We start from the raw sequence: 20,608 nt of genomic DNA, 5'->3' as shown, positions 1-20,608 counted from the left end.
TCTCAGCCCAGGGATTGGAGGCTCCAAGGCGCCTGTTTTCCCTGTAACCCACTCTACCTGGTAGGGCCACCCAGTCCCAACTGGGTGCCATGACCAGAGCAGGGGGGCCAGGATGGATGCTGGTACAGGCTCTGAAGAGGAAGGGGTGACAAGGACACAGAGCAGCACAGGGCCACCCCAGGGCTGGGCTGGGGCCCCATTCTGGAGCAGCCTCACTAACACTATGTATCCTCTGGTCTGTGGCTCAGACGCCCTGTCCTTCCCAACTCTGTCCCCAGCATGATGAAAGGACTCTGTCCTGGTTCCCTGAGCCCTGGCATCCCATCATAAAAACCCAGTGTGGTCCTTGCTTGGGCACAGCTGCCCACCCCTCACCCCCAGAGCAGTCGCTGTGCAGGAAGCACCCAGCCCTGCAAAATGAATCAATGAAGGCACAGCTGGCCTGCTTCCAAGCCCTGGGCCTCAGTTTCCCATCTGTCAAATGGAGCAAATGCAACCCATGCCAGCCACAGCTCCGACACTCCTGAAGGCTGAGCAGTCCTGGGCTGCAGACCTGCTCTGGTCCTCAAGCACTGCCTGCCCCCCAGGGCAAGCACTGCTGGGTCCTCAAGCACTGCTGCGCCTCCCAGGTCAAGGACACCACTTCCCAAGGGGGTGGGGGAAGGTGAGGTCAACACAAGTGGGAAAAGCTGGCGGTTCTTCAAGGGAAAGCAGGGGGAAGGGCTGGGACACTAGGGCCTTCACTGTTAGCTCCCTGGTTCTCCAGCAACCTTGCAGGAGTCCAGAGACCAGGCCAGGCCACAGCTTTCCACATGCTGTCAGTAGGTTCCCTGGGACTGGAGATGGCCTTTCAGGGAGATAAATCTGCAGGCCCTGGAGTTGGGGACAGACAGGACCTCAAATGGCCTATGAGCTGAGATGGGAAGGGAAACACAGCAGAGAGAGGCTTCCTGGAGGAGGTGCCACGTCAACTAGAGTCTGAAAGCAGGTGAGTGGGGGTGGGGCGTGGGGGTAGGAGGCATTCCAGGCAGAGAGAACAAGATGTGGGAAGGCACAGACGTGAATGGCTTGGAGCCTCCCTAGCTGCCCTGTCCCCAAGTGGACAGAGCACAGAAGGGGCAGCCCTGGCATCTCTCTTGCCTGTGGTTGCAGGGAGGGTACGGGTTCACGTCTAGGCTGAGGGTGTGGCCAGACTGTCTCGGGTGGGCAACCAGACGGCTAGTCTCTGCACCTGTGAGGGGGACGTTCATGGCCTCAGGGGGTGAGAGCGCTGCCTGCATGCAGGTGTCCTTATAACAGGGCATGAGGGTCCCTGGGAACATTGCCCTGCTGCAGTCCTGCTTCTGTGCCGCCCCCAGGAGCAGGAGAGCCCCATTGGGTATGAAAGGGTGGGGAGGCCTTTACGGATCTTGAAGGTTTCTGCCACCCTCCCTGGAATTCAAGGCAAAATTCCTCTCTTGTTATTAAACACCAAAGCCAGCAGAGTTCCACCCCCACATCCCCAAAACACCTTTATTGCACTAAAAACAGCATTTATAAACAAACACTTGGGGGAGGATGTCTTCAAGATGTACCCACAGTCAACTTCAAACACAGAGATATCAAACAGTGCGGGGGCCTAGAAAATGAGGGTCCCCAGGGATAAAGCAGGGGGTGGGAGCGGTTGGGGTCAGAGAAGGGGGCGGCAAGTCTGAGCATCTAAGTCCATGCGGGGCTTTCTGTCCACCTTCTCTGCCCACAGGCCTGGCCTGGGTGGTCCCCAGGACCAGAAAGCCTGAGGGGCAGGCGGAGGACAGAGGCCAGAGGGTGCGCAGCTAGGGACCCCAGCGCCAGGGGCCTTCAGTCTCAGGCTCAAGGGCATGAGTATGTCTCACCAGGTGTGCAGAAGGGAATGTGTGCTTCCCCTCCAGCCCCGGCTCCTTCACCCCTCCCCCAGGGTAATTTGGAAACCCAGAGCTGGAGGGGGGGAACAACTTCTGGACTGGGAGGGGGACTCCAGGATCCCCACAAACCAGCCTGGTCCATCGTCACCCAGCAGGCAGCCCAGGAGGCCCTGTTTAAGAGTGTGTCATTTCTGTTTGGCTGAGCCACAAAAATCAGTTGAGGATACACATACTGACAGGACAGTTAAGCCCATGCAGCTGTGTTAGCAGCATGAAAAGCCACAAGCAAGGTCTCCCCAGCCGCCCCTTGTCCCACCCACCCTAGCCAGAACCTATGTACACCAGTGGAGTAAAAGCGGAAGCCGTCTGTTCCTAAACAGCACTTCCTGGGCTGCTGAGGACCATGCTCAGGAGGGGTCGAAGACAGAAAGGAGTAGGGGCCACCAGCTGGTGCTGCTCTCTGGGCACGATCTGAGCTAGCCTTCCAGAGGTTGAAGGCTCTGGACGTCCAGCAGGGCTGCAGGGCCGGATAAGAGAAGGTGATGGAGGGCTGTCCCACTTGAGGGGCAGAGCCATCATTCTCCTCTTCTTCTGGGACTTCCTCCTCAGCTGCCTGTCTTTGCCCGGAAGTGGCTCTCAGACCGGGTGGCATCCTCTGACCGGCTCTCACCTCCGGAGCCTGGGAGGACTGAGGGCTGCCCAGAGACAGCCTAAGGCAGGAGGGGGTCCTCCCACAGCCCCATAGGGCCCCACACTGCCTGGCACCCCTCTCTAGGGGGCGTCCGTCGGGCCTGGGGCAGGAGGACACTCGTGCGGCAGAGAAGACCTGCCTGGTCCTCAGGACCCGCAGTCTCTGGGTCTGTGGTCAGCCTCTGCTACTTCCCAGCCCAGGTTCCAGAACTCCAGAATCAGTGACTGGCTGCGGTGGGGGCATGAAACTTGGGGTATAGAGGGACTCAGCTCGGCAAGCTGGCCCTTTCTTTTCCCCAGCAGCCCTCTCTCAAGTAACCCCTGGAAAAGAACATGACTCAGGACACCCCCAAAAGGGGCCGCAGCAACAGGGCTCACTTGCAGGGTCCGGAAGGGGGCGTGGCCGTGGCCTCCCCTGCAGGACCCGGGAGGGAGCGGGGTCTCCGCGGCCCGAGGGAGGCAGGGGGTCTCTACAAGAAGGGCAGCAGGGAGGTCAGGGGCAGCTCCTTTTCCCCGAGCAGCGTGTCCCGCTTGAGGCTGCTGCCCTTGTTCACCACCTTGATCCTGAGAGCCAGCTTCCGCACGCTGGCCGGACCCAGGCCATCGAAGAAGAAGTCCTCGTTGAACACTGGGTGGCGGCTGTTCTTGACGATGGTGCTGCGCTGCTTTTGCAGCTTGCCCGGCACGAGGCACAGGCCCACACAGCAGTTGATGCTGCGGGCGTCGCACATCCGGTCATAAAGGCCCTCGGCTGCCAGCAGGCGCACGCGCAGGCGGGCCTGGGCCGCCTCGTACTCGGCCAGCAGGTGCACGCTGCCCCGCGGGCCCATGCGCACGGCGTGCTCCGCGCGGGAAGCCGGACCAGACTCCGGGCCGGGCTCCGGGGTGGCCCTGCGGTGCAGGCGGCGCCGGGCCCCGGGGCTGGTGTCCGGCGTGCTGTCATCGGCCGACAGGGAGCCATGGCGGCCCACAGAGTGCTTGAGCTGGCTCACCTTGGCCTGGCTGTCCTGGGCGAAGCCTTTGAGCAGCGACACGGAGCGCGAGAGCAGGGGGGAGCCGAAGGGTGAGGACTCGGCCGAGGACCCCGTGTCGCTCTCCCCGCCGCTGACGCAGCGGCCGGGACTCATGAGGGTGCCGCCGGCCTCCCTGGGCCCCCCGTCCCCCCCGTTGGCCTTGACGCCCCCCCGACGGCGCCGGGTGCCTGGGGAGCCCACCTGGGCCAGAGCCCCGTGCTCGCTGTGGAACAGGGACTCCTTGCGCCGCGTGTGGGGGCTCTCGGCCAGCGTGGCAAAGCCGTAGGACGTCTGGGCCTTGGGCACCGAGGGCAGCGACATCGCCCCCTGGGCCTGGGGGTCGGCGTTGGTGGCAGTCTCCTCGGCCGGCCAGTCCTCCGCACTCTCGATCTGGATCACGTGCCGGGTGGCCGCCTTCAGTAGGCTCTTGCTCTCGGCGGCCAGCTTGGCGGGCAGCCGGGGGCTCCGGGGGGCGCGGCGGGGCGCGGCGGAGGCCAGGTTCTGCTCCGAGGTCGAGGGCCCCAGCTCGGCCTGCGCTTCGGGCTCGGCGGGGCCGGCGGGCAGCTTGGGGGGTATGAAGAAGTCCGGGATCTTGTCTGGCGTGAGCACGTTGCTGTACAGGGGCCCCTTGGCGGCCTTGTCCCCACCCTCGCCCCCCGCAGCTCCATTCTCCCCCGATCCCCGAAACCTCTCCAAGAACCACATGTTGGTTTTCTTCATTGGGGCGCAGTCAGGAGCCAGAAGGGATCTGCGAAGCCTGGGAAGAGAAGCGGGGGTCGGGAGCGGCAGGCCCCCCGGCACCCGGGGGCTGGAAGCAGGGCTTGCGGCACCTGCCTAGGGAGCCCTGTGGGGGCCAGCGAGGTGACGAGGCGCTGCGGCCCAGCACGGGGGCGGGGTGGGCTCGCCCCTCGTCTACCCTCCCGGAAGGAATCGCGCTTAACTTCCAAGCACCGAAGCCGGGCCTGGGAGGTGGGGGCGGCGCTGTCTCCAGGGAAGCCCCCAGGGGACAGCGGCTCCACTCTTGCCCCGACCCCTGTATTGAGGATCTCAAAAGCGCTTTCTAAAGGGGTCCGCTCTTAGTGCACAAAGAAGACACCCCTGGGTGTCCCAGCTCCGCCCCCCCTCAAGCTCCCACCCACCTGTGGCTTCTCCCAGGTTGAGGGTCCGGGTATCCGGGGTGGGGGAAGGGAGAGGAGGTGAGTCTGGGGGCTGAAGGCGCGGCGAGCCGACCCCTCCCCTCCTCTCCACCCTCCCCCCCGCCCCGCGGGACTCGGCCGGGGGCGGGGGTTGGGGTGCGCGTAGGGGGTCCTAGCAGCCCCCGCGGAGCGTGGCGAGACCCGAACTCACCTGCCCGGGGGCGGGGGCCGAAGCTGGCTGGCCCGCGGACACGCCGGGGTCTCGGCGCGAGGGCTGGGGGCGCGGGGACGCGGGCGCAGCCTCGGTCGGGCGGCGGCGGCGGCAGCGCAGTCGGACTCATTCACCGGCGGGAAACCGCCCAGCTGGCCGCCGCGCCGCCGTATTCCTCCTAGTACGGCCGCCTTCCGCCCCCGCCTCGCCCGCCCGGGGACCGTCTGCGCCGTCTGCGCAGCGCCCCCCGCCCCCCGCGGCTCCACACAGGGGAGCCTCGCCGCGACTCGGGGGACTGAGCGGGGAGAGAGGCAGGTGGTCGTTTGGCTGGCGCCCCTGGAAACCCCAGGCTCCTGCCGCAGGTCGTCTGCGGGCCTTTTCCCTGGTGAGCATCTTTCCAGACTTACGATGACGAGTAAAAGAATAGCAGTAATAATAACCGCAGTTGAATTTATTACTGGGCACTTTCTCAGTGCCAGGCTCTTAACATTCTCGCCCCAACTCACTGTCACAAGCACCAGTGGATATGTCCATGACCGTCTCCAGTTTGCAGATGAAGAAGGTGAAGCTGTCCTTCTAGAAATACGGAACTAGCCTCTGACGCTCGGTCCTCTCAGTGCAGCCATCCAAGGAGCCGGCCAGGGTGCTCCTCCTTTATTTCATGGAGAGAGGTTTGTTAAGCACCTACTGGACGCTGGGGAGAGTGCTGTGGCTTGGATGCAGCTGTCAACTTTGTGATGTGTCCCAGGGGGAAGGAGGAGGACAAGAGGACACCAGTACAGAAATACACAGGTAAATAGTAACTGTAGGCTTGATGGTTCCCGTGACAAAATGTAACAGGAAAAATGTGATTTGGGATGAGAGGATAGTCCCCTGGGATGAGAGGATAGTCCCCCATGCATTTCGCAGGTGGGGAAACTGTCAAGGGCAAGACCAGGAGACCCAGGCATGCCAGCCCCAAAACCACGGGCATCCCTCAGGATCCCACAGGCCACCCTGTGATCTGCCAGCCCCAGCTCCCCTGCTTGCTCACAGCTTCCTCGCTCCCAGTCTCAGTTTCCCCTCTGCAACACAAGGCCAACTGACCAGTTCCCAGTCCAGCAAGATAACCTATCAGGACCGACACACAGCAGGGAATGCCTGGACCTTATTAAATTTTGATATCCCAGGAGCCACCCATGTTCCAGACACGTCCCGATCATCATCGCTGGAGCTGGATGAGGGTTGGTCTGGAGTGGCCACTGGTTCAACAGCACGAGGGGGACAGGGGCAGGCTGAGCTTGAGTTGGGTGGAGCCCCTCCAGCTCTTCCATCTGACCTTGGAGTGAGGTGGGGCTCAGAGTCCCATTGTCCAGATGGGGGAAGTGAGGCTCCCTCAAGAGGCTTTTCTCAACTTTGCTCACCTAACAAACATCCAGCCCGCTACCGTTTGTTCTAGGGGCAGCGCTGGTGTGGCCACATAGGCTGACAAAGTAGGCAGGTACCAATGAATGCATCACCTCACTGCCACCTCCAGGAAGCCTGCCCTGCCTGCCCCACATCACAGCCAGACAGAGCTCACGGAACCCCAGCTTCAGCTTTCATGAGGAGCGCGGTTACTCTGAGAAGTTATTCCATTCATGTACATCGCCCCTGCTGGGCCTGGAGCCCAGGAGGAAAGTGGTGGCCCAGAATGAGTGAGTGCTACAGTGGGAAGAGCAATGCCGAGTACAGTGAGGCACCTTCCTCCACTGTCCGCGCCAGCACAGGGGCCCAGGACAGCAAGCTGACCGGCTCAGGTGTCCTGCTGACAGGCTGACCTGGTACTGTGGTTTCACTCTCCACATGTCCTTGCCACGCTGGGGTAGGGTCTGTCCTCCCAGCTGGGTTGGGGAGGAGGCAGTGAGTTTATTCAGTAGCCCCCACCCCCCACCCAGTGCCTTCTCCCAGCCGTCTCTTGGCCCCATCTTGTCCCCATAGCACAACTCCTACTTGGGACTCTTACCACCTCTGCTTAAAAGGCCCCAGGCAGCTCTCCCTGGCACCAGGCTGCACCCAGCTGTGTCCCCGACTCCACTGCCGTCTGACCTCCCTTCCAACCTCTGGCCATCCTTCTGTCCCTCAAAAAAGCTGTATTCCACACACCTGGGGCCTTTGACACGCCATGCCTTCGGCCCAGATCTCTCCTCCTCATTCTGGGCCTCCCTGCTCATCCTCCAGAAACCCCACAAAAAAACCCACTTGGATTTCTAGGGACCCCCAAGTTCCGAGGTGCATTCCTTCCCACAGCTGTCATCATACACTTAGTGGTGACCTGCTGATGAATGGGTTTTGGCAAACTCCACAAGAGTGGGTCTATCTTGGTAATGTTGCATCTCCATTATCCACCAGGGGATATCCACCAGGGGTCTTGGTCAATAAGAGGAAGTCATGAAGGAAGATTAAAAGATAAGAGGATGGGGGTGTGGGTGCATGGACCAATCAGTGGAATGAATGATGAATGGGCGGTTAGAGGGATGGATGTGATGGTTAGGTGGACGGACTGATAAACGATGGATGGAAAAGTGGGTGAGTGAACAGATGGATAGACGGATGAATGAGTAGATGGATGATGGATGGGTGAATGGATGATGGATGGATGGATGGATGGGAGGGTGAATGGATGGATGGAAAAATGGATGATGGATGAATGAATGGGAGAGTGAATGGATGATGGATGAATGGAAGAGTGAATGAATGGATGATGGGTGGATGGATGGATGAATGGGAGTGTGAATGATGGATGGATGGATGGATGGATGAATGGGAGGATGAACGGATGGATGGGTGAGTGGATGGATGGACAGATAGACTGGTAGCTCTGTCTCCAGATCTCTGAAGTAAGAAACAGGGCATCAGAGTCCCCTATCTTGCTCTGCCTTATGATCGCTTCCACCCTACTTACAGGCAGATCAGAGTGACTTTTACTTCCCCACACCCTTACCAGATCCCCCCAGGCCTGGAGCAGGCCTGCTGACAGCAAAGAAAGCAAAGCCCCTCCCCAGAACCTGGGCAGAGATGTAACACCAACCAGTGGTGAGACTGGTACCCCCTTGGGAGGGAAGGTTCCATGTTTGTGGGAGGGTTGTGAGGAGGGTCCTGGGGAGAGATGGGGGTCTCCCTGGACAGGAGACATCATGTGAGGAAAGGTCAGGAGCAGAGAGTCGGAGTGAGCGCAGGAAGCTGGGCATGTGGTAGAAGTAGGTGCTTTCAGGTGGATAAAGGGGCTAGAGTGAGAACTGGGTGCTTCTCAAGAAATGAGGATGAGAACCATTGGGAGACTGAGAAGCCAGACCATCCTTCAGGACAAGTCAGGAACAATTTGGAGAAGAAAACAAGCAGTGTTTTGCCAGATACCTGGAGTATCTCGAGTCCACAGGTTTGTAGCATTCGGGAGATAAATTCAGGTGTTTCCAAAGAGAAGGGTGGATATTTAACAGAGAAGTTGGTGTGTGCTTTCTCTTGGGATAAAATCGAGGGTCCCAAAATGTCAGGGGACTCTGCCCCCAACTCTCTCCCCATAGCAGGGGCACACCAGGGCCTGGCTCTCTCCTCCCCAGCCCTGGGGGGCCAAATCTGGTGCTGCCCTGGCTTCCCTGGACCCCAGACCCCCACTTCTAGAGGACCCCCACCCCAAGAGGACCCCCACCTCAAGAGGGCCCCCACCATGAGATGACACCCACCCAGGGAGGGTCCCCACCCTGAGGAGACCCTGACCCCAAAAGGGCCCCCACCCCAAGAGGACCCCAACCCTGAGAGGACCCCTGCTCTGAGATGACACCCACACAGAGAGGACCCCTACCCCGAGAGGACCCCAGCCCCAAGAGGACCCCTGCCTCTAGAGGACCCCCGCCCCAAGATGACATCTACCCAGAGAGGGTCCCCACCCCGAGAGGCCTTGTAGATCACAGGAGGTTTCACGCACCACATGGTCATTCCCACGTTTAATTACAAACAGATTCCAAGCATCCAGTCCAGGCTGACAGCTGGGAGGGAGGGGCCTCACAACAACCCCCTCCCGGGTCAGTGGTCATGGAGCTGACAGATGACCCCATCAGCCCAAGGCTTTCACCCACTTCAACACCCTCATCTGCCCCGGCCTGAGGACCCACAGCGCTTCAATTCTACCCTCAAAAGACAACTATGCTCCGATTTTTCAGGTGGAAGATCTGAGCCCAGCGGAGACGGGAGCCCGTCTGCATGCCAGGGAGCTGGGAGCCTTCATTCCCCAGGAGGTGAGCTGATGACCCTCCAGGAAGGAAAATGGTGCCCCCTGGCCTCATCGGGGACCTGGGCCAGGCTCCAAGGCGGATGGCTGCTTTTCGATATATTTTCTTTAAAGGCGAGAAAAGGTTCTGTCTTTGGTACATACATCTTCACTCCAGGTGAAGGTGGCAGCAGGCAGGGGTGAGAGAGAGGGATCATGCACCCCGTGTCCTGGCCAGGGTAACCCATCCCAGCCCCAGGACCAGCTAGAGAAGGAAGACTCCTGAGACCCAGGTGAAGAAGGAGAGACAGCGGCGGTTCCGGCCTGACCAGGGTCCAGAGAAAGGCTGAGGGGCCCCTAAGGCCACAACAGGAGCATCTGGGGAGCAGGGACAGAAGCCATAGGCTGAGAACCATCACCTGGGGAAGAAAGTGAAGCAGAGGTCAAGGGTCAGCAGAGACAGCAACAGGAGACCTGGATTCAGGTGTCACAGACCTCAGTTACAAGGTAGCAAAGTGACCCAGTGACAAGCCTCAGGTGGAGGGCCAGGGTTCAAGTCCCAGCTCCTCCATGGTCTTGCCCGGTAACCTCTCTGTGCCACTGCTTCTTCCACAAAATGAGAACATTGTTAACAGTGCCTGTTGGGAGTTGCGTGGGAGTTAGTACAGATGTGGGAGGGTCTGAGCATAGGGCCAGGACACAGCAACTTCTGCATAGGCAGTGATTATTACTGCCATCGGTGTTATTTCTCGGGTCACAAACAACTCAGGGTGTAGAAGGCAAACAGGTCAGACCCTGGCACGTGCACATACACAGTCCATGGCACTGCATCATTTCAGGTGATCCGCAGGACCACCTCCATCCCTGGAGCCCTTCCCCAGGCTGGGAACCCTGTCTCTGCCTACAGCTGGGCCTGGCTGGGGGCAGGGAGCAGGCCAGCGCTAACAGAGGGAGGAGGCAGGAAGAGACTGTTGTCATGGGGACGAGAGAGCAGCCCAACCTGGCCCAGAAGGCCTCTCAGCCTTTGGGGAAATTCCACGGCCTGTTTCCCTCCACGAGCTGAGCCCCCAGCTCCCAGCTTCCTGCCCCCTACCCCCGCTCCAGAGCCTGCCTCTGCCTCCTCCCACAGACTGCCCTGGTACCTCGACCCCTCTGCAGTTCAGCTGCCTCTTCCCAGCCTAGACAGGCTCCCATCTCACCCCAGACCCCCCACCAGAGGCCCTAGAACCATGGGACCTGTCTGTCCCTCCCCCACTCAAGACGTCTGAGGCTCCAGAACTGATGACCCAGGTGGACCTTCTCACCCACCTGCCTTGCCTCAAATGCCAGCCCTGCTGGACCCAGCCCTACTGGGCCCACCTCCCAGGTGGCCAAACACTGCCTCTCTGAGGGATTTTTACCACCAGTTAAACACAGAGTTGCCATAAGAATTCAGGAAGTGAGTGCTGATGGGGACAGGGTTTCCTTTTGGGGTGATGGAGTGTTCTGGAATTAGATGGGGAAGGGGGCACAGTTCTGTGAAGAGACCCACTGAGTTGTGCCCTGTAAATGGGTGAAGTGTGCAGCATGTGCACCCATGTCAATTTTTCAAGATGCGAAAAATCTGGCACATTGGGGCCAGACGCACCTGGCTCAGGGCTCCCGCTTGACGACGCCTCGCAAGTGCAGCTCACTCTCAGCGGCTACAATGGGCTGCCCATTCTGCAGGTGGTAGTCGATCAGGTGGCTGATGCTCTCAAAGAGCACGTCCTTCGTCCGCACCTGCGGGGCCAGAGGCCACAGCATCAGCACCACTGGGAGAGCCGGTCGGAGAGGCAAACTCTTGGGCCACCCTAGACCTGCTGACAGGGCACTGAGTTTTCACAATGCCTCCTGTAGCTCATGCACAAGTCTGAAAACCACTGGGTCAAAGACTGCAGCCACAGAACTACAGGTAGACACGTGCTTCAAAGCTCCAGCACCCAGGGGCCGTGGCTTCCTATAGTGGATTGAATGGTTCCCCCTCACCAAAAAAAGATATGTACACATCTTAACCCCCAAAACCTGTGAAAGGGCCCTTATTTGGGAAAAGCCTCTATGCAGATATGATTAAGATGAGTTCATCCTGAAGGATAAAGAAAATGTGGTATATATATACAAATGGAATACTACTCAATCATGATAAAGAATGAAATAGTGCCAATTGTGGAAACATGGATCATCACACTACGTGGAATGAGACAAATACCACATGTCATTTATATGTGAAATCAAAATATGACACAAATGAACTTATTTACAAAGCAGAAACAGAGTTACAGATGTATAGCACAGACTTGTGGTTGCCAAGGGGGATCAGGTTGGGGGAGACACAGATTAGGAGTCTGGCATTAGCAGATGCAAACTATCATATACAGGATGGATAAACAAGGTTCTACTGTAGATAGAGCACAGGCAACTGTACTCAATGTCCTAGGATAAACCATAATGGAAAAGAATATTTTTTAAAATGTATATATGGAAACTTCCCTGGCTAAGAACCTGCCTGCCAATATTCAGGAGACATGGGTTCAATCCCTGGTCCAGGAACTAAGATCCCATATGCTGCAGAACATCTAAGGCTGTGTCCCACAACTACTGAAGCCCAGACACCCTAGACTCCATGCTCCACAACAAGAGAAGCCACCACAAGGAGAGGCCTACTCGCCACAACTAGAGAGAGAAAGCCTGCACACACAGTGCAGACCCAGAGCGGTGAAAAAGAAAGAAAAGAAATTCCGGAAAGAAAAAATGCATATATGTGTATAACTGAGTCACTTTTCTGGAGAAGGCAGTGGCACCCCACTCCAGTACTCCTGCCTGGAAAATCCCATGGATGGAGGAGCCTGGTAGGCTGCAGTCCATGGGGTCACTAAGAGTCGGACACGACTGCGCGACTTCACTTTCACTTTTCACTTTCATGCATTGGAGAAGGAAATGGCAACCCACTCCAGTGTTCTTGCCTGGAGAATCCCAGAGACAGGTGGGCTGCCATCTCTGGGGTCGCACAGAGTCGGACACGACTGAAGCGACTTAGCAGCAGCAGAGTCACTTTTCTGGTCAGCAGAAATTAACAGAACATTGTAAATCCACTATACTTCAGTTAAAAATTAATTTTAGAAAAAGAGTAAAAAAGGATGAGTTCATCTTGAATTACTCAGGTGACCTCAAATCCAGTGACCTATGTCCTTATAAGAAAAGAAGGACTGGGACAACACAGAGACACAGAGAGAAGCCAAGAGAAGCCCTGAGAAGCCAAAGGCACTGGGGTGATGGGTCCACAAGCCAGAGAACAAGAATTTCCAGCAACGAGGAGAAGCTGGTGGGGGGCCCTGAACCAGATCCTTCCTCAGAGCCACAGAAGGAACCAGCCCAGCCAGCACCTGGATGTCAGAAGTCCAGCCTCCAGAACTGGGACAGAACAAATCTCTGTAGTTTGAAGCTGCCCAGCTGCTGGTGGTCACTGGGAAGGCAGCCCTAGGAAACAAACACACCTCAGAAATCTTGTGGACACAGATCCAAAACTCAGAACCACCAAATCTAAACACCACCTGCATCTTAGAATGCTGAGAAAATCTCAGCAGACCCGGATGCAACACAGACCCCCCTGGGAGGCTAACGCCACTTCAGACAGGGGACACAGCAGTGAGCAGTGTGATTAGGTATGAAGGAGGAGGTGGAGAAGGGAACTGACAGAACACTGGAGCCTGGAGCCACCTGGGGCCTGGAGCCGTGGTCCCACCTGGGCCAGGCTGCACAGTAGCCACTGGAGTGTGCCCTGTTCAGGGCACAGAGCACACACAGCCCCCAGGGTGGTGCGGAGGATTCAGCTAGATGACATAAATTGTTGCTGTTGTTCAGTCTCTAAGTAATGTCGGACTCTTTGTGACCCCATGGACTGCAGCACTCCTGTCCTTCACTATCTCCCAAAGCTAGCTCAAACTTATGTCCATTGAGTCAGTGATGCCATCCAACCATCTCATCCTCTATCGTCCCTTCCTCCTCTTGTCCTCAATCTTTCCCAGCATCAGGATCTTTTCCAGTGAGTCAGCCTTGTATTTATCACTCAAAGACATCACTGTTTGTAAGATGCATTAGTGATGATAGAATGTGGGGGAAAAGTACATCTTACAGTTGATGAAATATGGTACTTTGTAAGCCCTGAAAGGCCTTGAGATTGGAAAAGGTTCTCTAATCCCTCCAAATGCTTTATAGACTGGGAAATCCTTTGTGAAAGCTAAAATTCCTCTAAAACTGGAAAATACTTTGTAATTTTGAAGTATGTAGTAAAGGGAAACAGGATCTGTAAATATAAAGGGCTCTGTAATCTGAAAAATGCTTTATTAAACCTAAAGGGTGTTTAGAATGTGGGTGCCCCGGATCTTGGACAGAGGAGAGAGGCCCGGCCCTTCCGGCAGACGCGACACCCCGTTAAGTCCCCTCCCTACCCCTACCACACGCAGCCTCCAGCCCCGCCCCACACCAGGCCCCTGCGGGTCTATCTCTGCACTCTTTCCCCCGCACCCTCAGCACCTGCCCCCACCCCGCCCCCAGCGCCCACCTTACCACGCCCTCAGGGTCCACCAGCAGCAGGTGCTTGGGCTGCCCCCCGTGCATGCCGGTGAGGACGTACTGCCCAGGATTGGTGACGCTGTCCCGCACGAGGAAGTCCCCGTCTGCCCGAAGCAGTTTTTCCGCCGCCCGACGGCTCATCTGGCCATGGTACCAGGGCTCCTGACGCAGCTGCTCCTCCGTGGGGGCGATGGGGGCCCGGCGGGTCGGGGGGCTGGGCCACTGATCCTCCACGGGAAGGGGGGCTGCCACCGAGCCAGCCGCCACAGAGCACTCATGCAGCCTCAGGGCATCCTCAAAGGGTCCTGCGGGGGCGGGGGTGGGGACAGTGTGGGCGGGAGGGGCCTGGGCTACGGGGACCTGCTCCTTCACCCCTTACTGGTCCTGTTAGTAACTCAGTATATTCTCTTGGATTTTCTAAGCATATCCAAAGATATTTCTTTTTTTTCCAATGTGCACACCTATTTCTTTTTTCTTGTCTTGTTACACTGGCTTCCTTCCCCATGTTTATTATGCCTCTTGTTTCATCATCTCGTTCTGACTGCACTGGCCAGGACCTCCACTACACGTGCCACCTCTTTGGTAGGCAACAGGTGTCCCTTTCTTTTCCAAACTCTAATGGAAAAGCTCCTGATGGTTTGTACAAGTTCCCTGTGGATCCCAGCAGGCACCAGTGTCGCCCTCCCTGAGACGGTACCACGTAGCTCAGACACCCTGGAGTGCGCAGTGACAGCCCTGATCCCTGCCCTGGTGTGTCTGCGCTTGCTTTGCAACCCGCCTTTCTTCACTTCTGGTCCCTTGGGAATCCCTCCTCCCTAACTTCTCCAGCGATGTTGACCCAGCCTCCAGCTCCTAAGACATGTGACTAGTCCTGGCCAATCAACATACGCCTCTCACACTCCTAGCCTAGTGATTGGCTGCGGGAGGTGAGACCATGACCCAAGGAGGGCAAATCGGAGGCAGCCCCAGGACTTCTAATGGGAGCCTGGCAACAAGCATCCCTTTTCGTACTAGGGTTGCTGGACCACCTGGCTGGGCGCCCAAGCGGACAGCCTGCCTCAGGAGCTCACACCTGGTACACCTCCTTTCCCATCTGAGACTTCTCTGAGGAGCCAGTGGGGCCACAGCAGGGGTTCATGTCACTGCCTAGCATGTCATCAGGCGGTGGGGGAGCGGAGCTTTGCAAACTTTGTGAAAGAAGGGATTTCCGGCTGGCTTGGGAGTTCCTCAAAGACCTCACCTGGGGAGGTGTGCTGGGAGTAGGAGACGACCCTGCCTGGGCCAGCACGGAGCCAACACGTCCAAAGTGCTCATGCAAAAGGATGGAGTTTGATGTTGTGGGAAAGGAGGGTGTTCTGGACACAAACCTCCTCCATCCGATCAAGCCCTCCCTCAGGCTGGGGGGAGGGGCTTCACCATCTGCTAGATGTGGATCAGGCCTCCCTTTTCAGGCGGGATTTCTGGCAACAAGCCAGAAGGGGCTTGAGCCTCCTCTCTCAGATCATGGATCACATGAAGAGGGAGCTTAAACTCACTCATCAGACTGAGACCCAGAAACAGGGAGCTAGGCACGTCCACCCTGCAGACTGAGTCCCACGGCTTCCCCATCACATTCTTCCAGGATACGAACTAGCCCCTCCCGTCAAACTGGGGACCCCATGGAGGGGAATCTGGGTTACCCTCAGGAGACCGTAAGGTCTCACGGAGGAGGGAGTCCCAAGGGAAGCATAGCACACAGCCCATCCCCCACCAGACCACAGGTTGCTCGGGCGTGGCCCCACCCCACAAGCCGGCCTGCCCCCACTTACGCATGTCGAACAGATCCTTCTTGGGGCTGTCCTCGGGCTGAAGGGACTCAGGGCCGTCCAGACCCTGCGTGTTGACATACAGATGGTCCTCGTAGTCTCGGGGGCCCCGGGCGTCCGCCTGCACATAGCCATCCCCGGGCTGGGCTGGGACTGGGGAGTCAGAAGGGTGTGAGTTCAGAGGAGCACAAGGTCACGCGGGGAAGCTCTGGGGAGAGGTCCAAGAGGGGCGCCCCGCCCACGCCTGTGTCCCTCCAGGAAGCCTGCCCTTTAACGCAGCAAGGTCAGGAGTGAAAAACCCCATGAGAGCCCAGCTTTGGGGCTGTGAGAGGCGCAGAGGTCTACCAGAGCCCCCTACACACACACACAGCCAGGCCCGCTAGTCTACCAGGCAGGAAGGTGGCCCAGGGACCAGAGCTTCCCAGTTTCAAGAGAAGGCAGAAACCCCGATGTTTATGTTAAATCTCCACATTTAAAAAGTAACAGCAATAAGACTCTGCTCTCCCTGTAATTATGTTATCAAGTGAGGCACAGTCGGGTCATTCATTTGCTTGTTTCTATTTTAGAGTTTCCTTTCTGTTCTTTTCTAATTTTGTTTTGAATGTGTGAAGCATTTAAATGGTTCAAAAGCTGCAATTTCATGAAACTGGTATCATTGGGTGAGTCTCTTCTGGGGTCCCTCAGTGTTCTGTGCGGATTCTACTGGGTCCTCCCCAGTTGGCCTCTGCCCAGCTTCAAGGCCTCACCCATGGTGTGTTATCAGACTGTTGGACTCGTGCTGACCTGATAGGTGAAAAATGGCATCCAGGGGGACTTTAATTTCCATTTCTTTTATTTTGAGCAAGGTTGAGCATCTTTTCCTAGGTTCCATGGACATTTGTATATTTTCCCCTAGATCTATCCGTCCATTTCTAAACATCTCCATTTTTAATCCTTGGCAGGGAAATGATGATCTTTTAGTACACTGTGGCCAAATCCAACCCAAGGGCCTGAAGCTACAATCTCTGCTTTGTACCAGTTAAATCCTTAACCCTCATAGGCAACTGGGCTCACATACAGCTCTACCCTCTGTGGGCATGACAGGTGAGTAACCTTTCAGTGCTTCAGTCTCCTCCTCTGCTGAATGGGGAGAACAGGAGTAGCTTCTTCACAAGTAGGGGTGAAGACCAAAACCTCTGGCAGAAGTTATGATTCAATAAAATTGCTAACACCATTACATCCCTGGGTGGTTGATGGGGGCAAAGGGGCCTTGGCCCAGCCTTCCCAGTCTGCACAGAGGAGGTGCAGATTCTCCCAGCTTTGTACAGTCACGGTGGGATGAGAAAAAAGAAATCTCAGTTGCAGGGGTCCAGAGAGTGAAAATTCCTGGACATTGGAGTTGGGGCACTGATGTATTGGTAGGAGTTCTTGGTCAGAGACTTGGGAAAATGTGATATGAAGCAATAACTTCGTGTGCAAAAGCTCAGGGGTAGGAAATGCTAATGAGCTTGGGGGTCAGGTGTGAGTAGCCCGTGTCCCAGAGAAATAGCTGACCACAGCCAGATGATGGCTGGGCATCTACTTGGCACCCAGTGCCACATGTGTTCTTTAACCACAGGTGCTGGGAGTAGTAGGGTTCTGATGCTCATCAGTGAAATGCCCAGATTGTTTGGGAAAATCTTTTTAAAAAAAAAAGCCCAACACAGATGTCAGCATGGCTGTAAGGAAACAGGCAGCCACGGCAGGGCTGGTGGGCAAACAAACTGCCAAACCACGTCAGGGAGCCATCTGGCAGCTTCCCCTACTGTGACAGAGGTGTGCATGCTGTCTACAGCTCAGCATCTGTGGGAGGGACACATGAGGGGAGCCAAGGGGGCATCTGCCGCTGATCAAGAGGGGACCACGTGGACAAGCAACTGCAGGGACAGGGGACTGGCACATGGCCATTCAGAAGATCCCACTGAAGCAGCCAGAGCCCCTGAGAGACTGTGGGTACTCACAGCCTGTCCTTATTTCTTTGGGGGGTCCATTCATATAAGTGCTGAAAAGAGACACACAGGTGCCAGGGGGTAAGCTCAAGACCTCCGAGCTGGGGGCTAAGGGTATTTTAGCCTCCTCTGTCTTTTTAAATGTCGTATAACAGGATAAAATGCTCACGGGCTGAAAACTCAACCATTTTGTTAAAACCTCATGGTACCTGGTGGGCAGCTCTGTGATTTCCATCACATGGATCAGTGGCTGCTGTCCTGGGCACAGACTCTACTGAGACCCTGAACACAGCTGAGTGGTGGACAACTGGGGCACTGCTGTCCTGGCAGAGCCCTAGAAAGTACCCGGATGTCTGTGGGTGAGGGGGGTCCTTCACGTGGTGGGGACTACACTGTGGTGAAAAAGGAGGGGGGCAGCTGCCTAGCACTGGTGCAGGGGTGAGTCCAAGATGGGCTTTTACCTGGGAAAGCCAGGTAGAGGGATAGAGAGCACACTACTGTCCAAAACTGTGAAAGTGACGTATGTCTGAACTGACTTGAACATGCATGAAAAATCTAGAAAAACAAGGGAAACTACTACCAGTGGTTACCTGATCAGGGAGGTGGATAAAGCAAATAGGGGCAGGAGACTGACTTCTCGGTGGATGCCTTTTTATATGTTGGTGCTTTGAACCACTAACTGCAGTGTCTCTGTCCAACATGCAAGAAAACTGGTCACACAGACAAAAAGCAGATGCTGTCAAATCTCTAAGAGCCCAGGGAGTGACACGATCTCACAGGCCAGATGGAGTGACCCAAAGAGGGGAAGCGATGTGAGGGACAGTGGGGACTCAGGGACACTGGAGCAGAGTGTGCTGGACGGTACCTGAGGGGCCTACATCCCACTGCAGGCCGCGGGTGTCTCTTCGAGCAGGAGAGGCTCCCTGAAAAAGAGAGCAAGGGTCCCCCTGCAGTGTGCAGGCCCAGACCCCCAATCGCCCACACCAACACTCCTGTAAGTCAGATTCCAAGCTCAGCTCTGTACCCATCCCTCCCTCCTGGGCCTCAATCTACCCACAAGTCCCCACCTGCTTCTGCTGTAGCTGCATCCCCCAGCCCAACTTGGAAGGCCTGCCCCCAGCACATGCTGTTCCGTACACCTGGAGGCCCTTCCCTACACTGCTCTCTGGGGCAACTCCTATTGACCCATTAGGGCCCAGCCCAAGTTCTGCCTTGGGGACATCCTCCTGACAGGGACAGTCAGTCCCCCATGGACATTCTGGTCACCCTCCTCAGAAGCCCTGATTCAGTCACGGCTGTGGTCATCGTATCGTGTCTGAGATGGGAACCTTGTCTGGTGTGTCTGGCTCAGCAGACCTGGACAGTTTAGGGAGGAAGGAGCAGGGAGCAGGAGAGACCCTCCTCTAGGATCACGGAGGCGGGGAGCAGAAGGAAGAGCTAGGGGTTGAGCCCCAGCTCTTGGGCCCCCCTCCCCAGAGGTGTGCTGAAGCTGACCTGGCCAAGGGCACCGAGGACCCCCAGGGCACAGGGCTGTGTGAGGGCGAGCCTGGAGTCCACCAGCCCTCCTGGGGGCGGCTCCTTCCCGGGGAGGCTGTTGTAGTAGTTGTGTTCCACCTCCTCTTCATCCCCCCAGGCCGAGTCCTCCATCCCGGTCAGCCTGCAGACACATAGCCAGCAAGAGCACGGGCCCCAGCACAAGTTGTGGGGGGACAGACGGCGCCGAGGCCCCCAGACTGAGTTGTGCACCATAGGGGACAAGCCTGACCCAGGGATCCTGACCCCTCCTCTATCTTCTGGGAGGGCAGTGGCGCCAGGAGCCATTGCTGATGGAGGAACTAGGTGTCCCTTTCTGTCCACCAACAGGGGCTCTACACACGTCTCAACGGTTTGGCTAAACTGAGAGGGGCCTCCACCCATCCCAGCCACCTCAGCCCCACCGCGCAGTCAGGGCATGACATCAGGCTTGCACCCTGAACCCGGAAGCCTTAGGGTGATGATACCATCAGCGTTTAAAATGCCCTCACCCACTGGCCATGGATGGTGCCTTCGAAATGTGTGCTACAGATGCTTATCCAGGCAAGTTGGCTCCTAAGAGCAAACGGGGGAAGCCACAGCCTGTCCCTCAGTCAGGGGTGGACAGCAGGTCTCAGGGGGGCTCCCAGAGGAGGGCTTTGCAGCCAGGAGAGGGGAGGGTGTTGAGGTGGCCCCAGGTAAAAACCAGCGCTCATTCATGTACTAGGGGCACATGATCCTGTGTGAAGGCCAAGGGGCAAGCTCAGCTGTACACTGCTGGCTCTCATCTGTGCATATGGGACTCTGTTAACATGTCCATTCATTCACTCGCTACTCTGACCAGTTCCCATCTGTTTAGATATTTAAATAGCCTATCACAGGCCACTGCCTGAATTTGCCAGCCAGGAGCTCAGGATGGCTTCTACCCTGTTAAGCCACAGAACTGTCAGATGGTTAAGAGAACATCAGAAGAACTGCATCTGACACGTGAAAGTCAGATGGAATTCAGATGTTTGTGTCCATAAATAAAGATTGGCTGGCAGGCGGCCCACCGACTGCTCACACGTCCTTCTTGGCTGCCTTCCCGCTACCATGGCAGAGGCAGGCAGGCAGCCTGGCCCTTTGCAGAAGTGCCGGCCGCCCCCATGCAGACTAAGGATGACAGCAATGACAGTCACTGCCTGCCGATCGGCTCCCTGAGTCCTCTCCTCTGCTAGGACTGGAGATGTTGTTATCCTGGCATCCTCATGGTTGAGCAGTAGGCCATGGAGGTTGGCGGGCACAGAGCAGGGAGGGGGCAAGGATCCAACCCCAGGGAAGGGGAGGGGCAGGACCAGCAGGGGTGCTGGGGAATGGGGATAGAGGGACAGGCCAGTACCTTTCCGGGGGGACGACGACCCTGGGGGGGCTGTGCAGGTACTGTTTGAAGCGCAGCTCGAAGGCTTGGCCCACGGTGCTGATGACGCTCTGGGCAAGGCCCTCACAGCACTCCAGGATGTGACAGGCTGGGGGTCGTCAGGCAGCATCAGCGGGGTCTCGACTGGCTGCGGATCCAGCCCGCGGCCCCACCCGCCCC

General features: G+C 57.1%; 2 protein-coding genes across 4 annotated transcripts in view; both read right to left on the bottom strand.

Moving 5' to 3' along the window:
- Nucleotides 1–1,496: 1,496 nt before the first annotated feature.
- Nucleotides 1,497–5,276, bottom strand: C2CD4C (C2 calcium dependent domain containing 4C). The gene is made up of 2 exons (XM_027546720.1): nucleotides 4,934–5,276; nucleotides 1,497–4,343 (listed from the first exon to the last, which is right to left on the bottom strand). Exon 2 carries the CDS (start codon nucleotides 4,304–4,306, stop codon nucleotides 3,044–3,046), a length of 1,263 nt encoding a protein of 420 aa, XP_027402521.1. The 5' UTR covers nucleotides 4,307–4,343; nucleotides 4,934–5,276; the 3' UTR covers nucleotides 1,497–3,043.
- Nucleotides 5,277–5,366: 90 nt separating this feature from the next.
- Nucleotides 5,367–20,608, bottom strand: part of SHC2 (SHC adaptor protein 2) — a 33,716-nt gene continuing 18,474 nt past the window's right edge. Inside the window, exons 7-13 of one of the 3 annotated variants that reach the window (XM_027546718.1) lie at nucleotides 20,411–20,537; nucleotides 19,015–19,177; nucleotides 18,386–18,443; nucleotides 15,557–15,706; nucleotides 13,743–14,053; nucleotides 10,786–10,919; nucleotides 5,367–5,585 (exon numbers count right to left, since the gene is read on the bottom strand). In XM_027546718.1, coding sequence (XP_027402519.1) covers nucleotides 10,791–10,919; nucleotides 13,743–14,053; nucleotides 15,557–15,706; nucleotides 18,386–18,443; nucleotides 19,015–19,177; nucleotides 20,411–20,537 — 938 coding nt within the window. In that variant the 3' untranslated portion in view covers nucleotides 5,367–5,585; nucleotides 10,786–10,790. Of the gene's footprint in view, nucleotides 5,586–8,878; nucleotides 9,578–10,785; nucleotides 10,920–13,742; nucleotides 14,054–15,556; nucleotides 15,707–18,385; nucleotides 18,444–19,014; nucleotides 19,178–20,410; nucleotides 20,538–20,608 lie in introns of those variants that run through there. The other 2 variants (XM_027546717.1, XM_027546719.1) reach the window with 2 other exon arrangements.

Source organism: Bos indicus x Bos taurus, chromosome 7 (assembly GCF_003369695.1).
Source record: "Bos indicus x Bos taurus breed Angus x Brahman F1 hybrid chromosome 7, Bos_hybrid_MaternalHap_v2.0, whole genome shotgun sequence".
Taxonomy (NCBI): domain Eukaryota; kingdom Metazoa; phylum Chordata; class Mammalia; order Artiodactyla; family Bovidae; genus Bos; species Bos indicus x Bos taurus.
Note: the sequence above shows the minus strand (reverse complement) of the source record. Positions and strands in the feature narration are given on the sequence as shown.

Coding starts and splice junctions, on each gene's coding strand:
- C2CD4C (XM_027546720.1), bottom strand. CDS start 4,306: ATGAAGAAAACCAACATGTGGTTCTTGGAGAGGTTTCGGGGATCGGGG.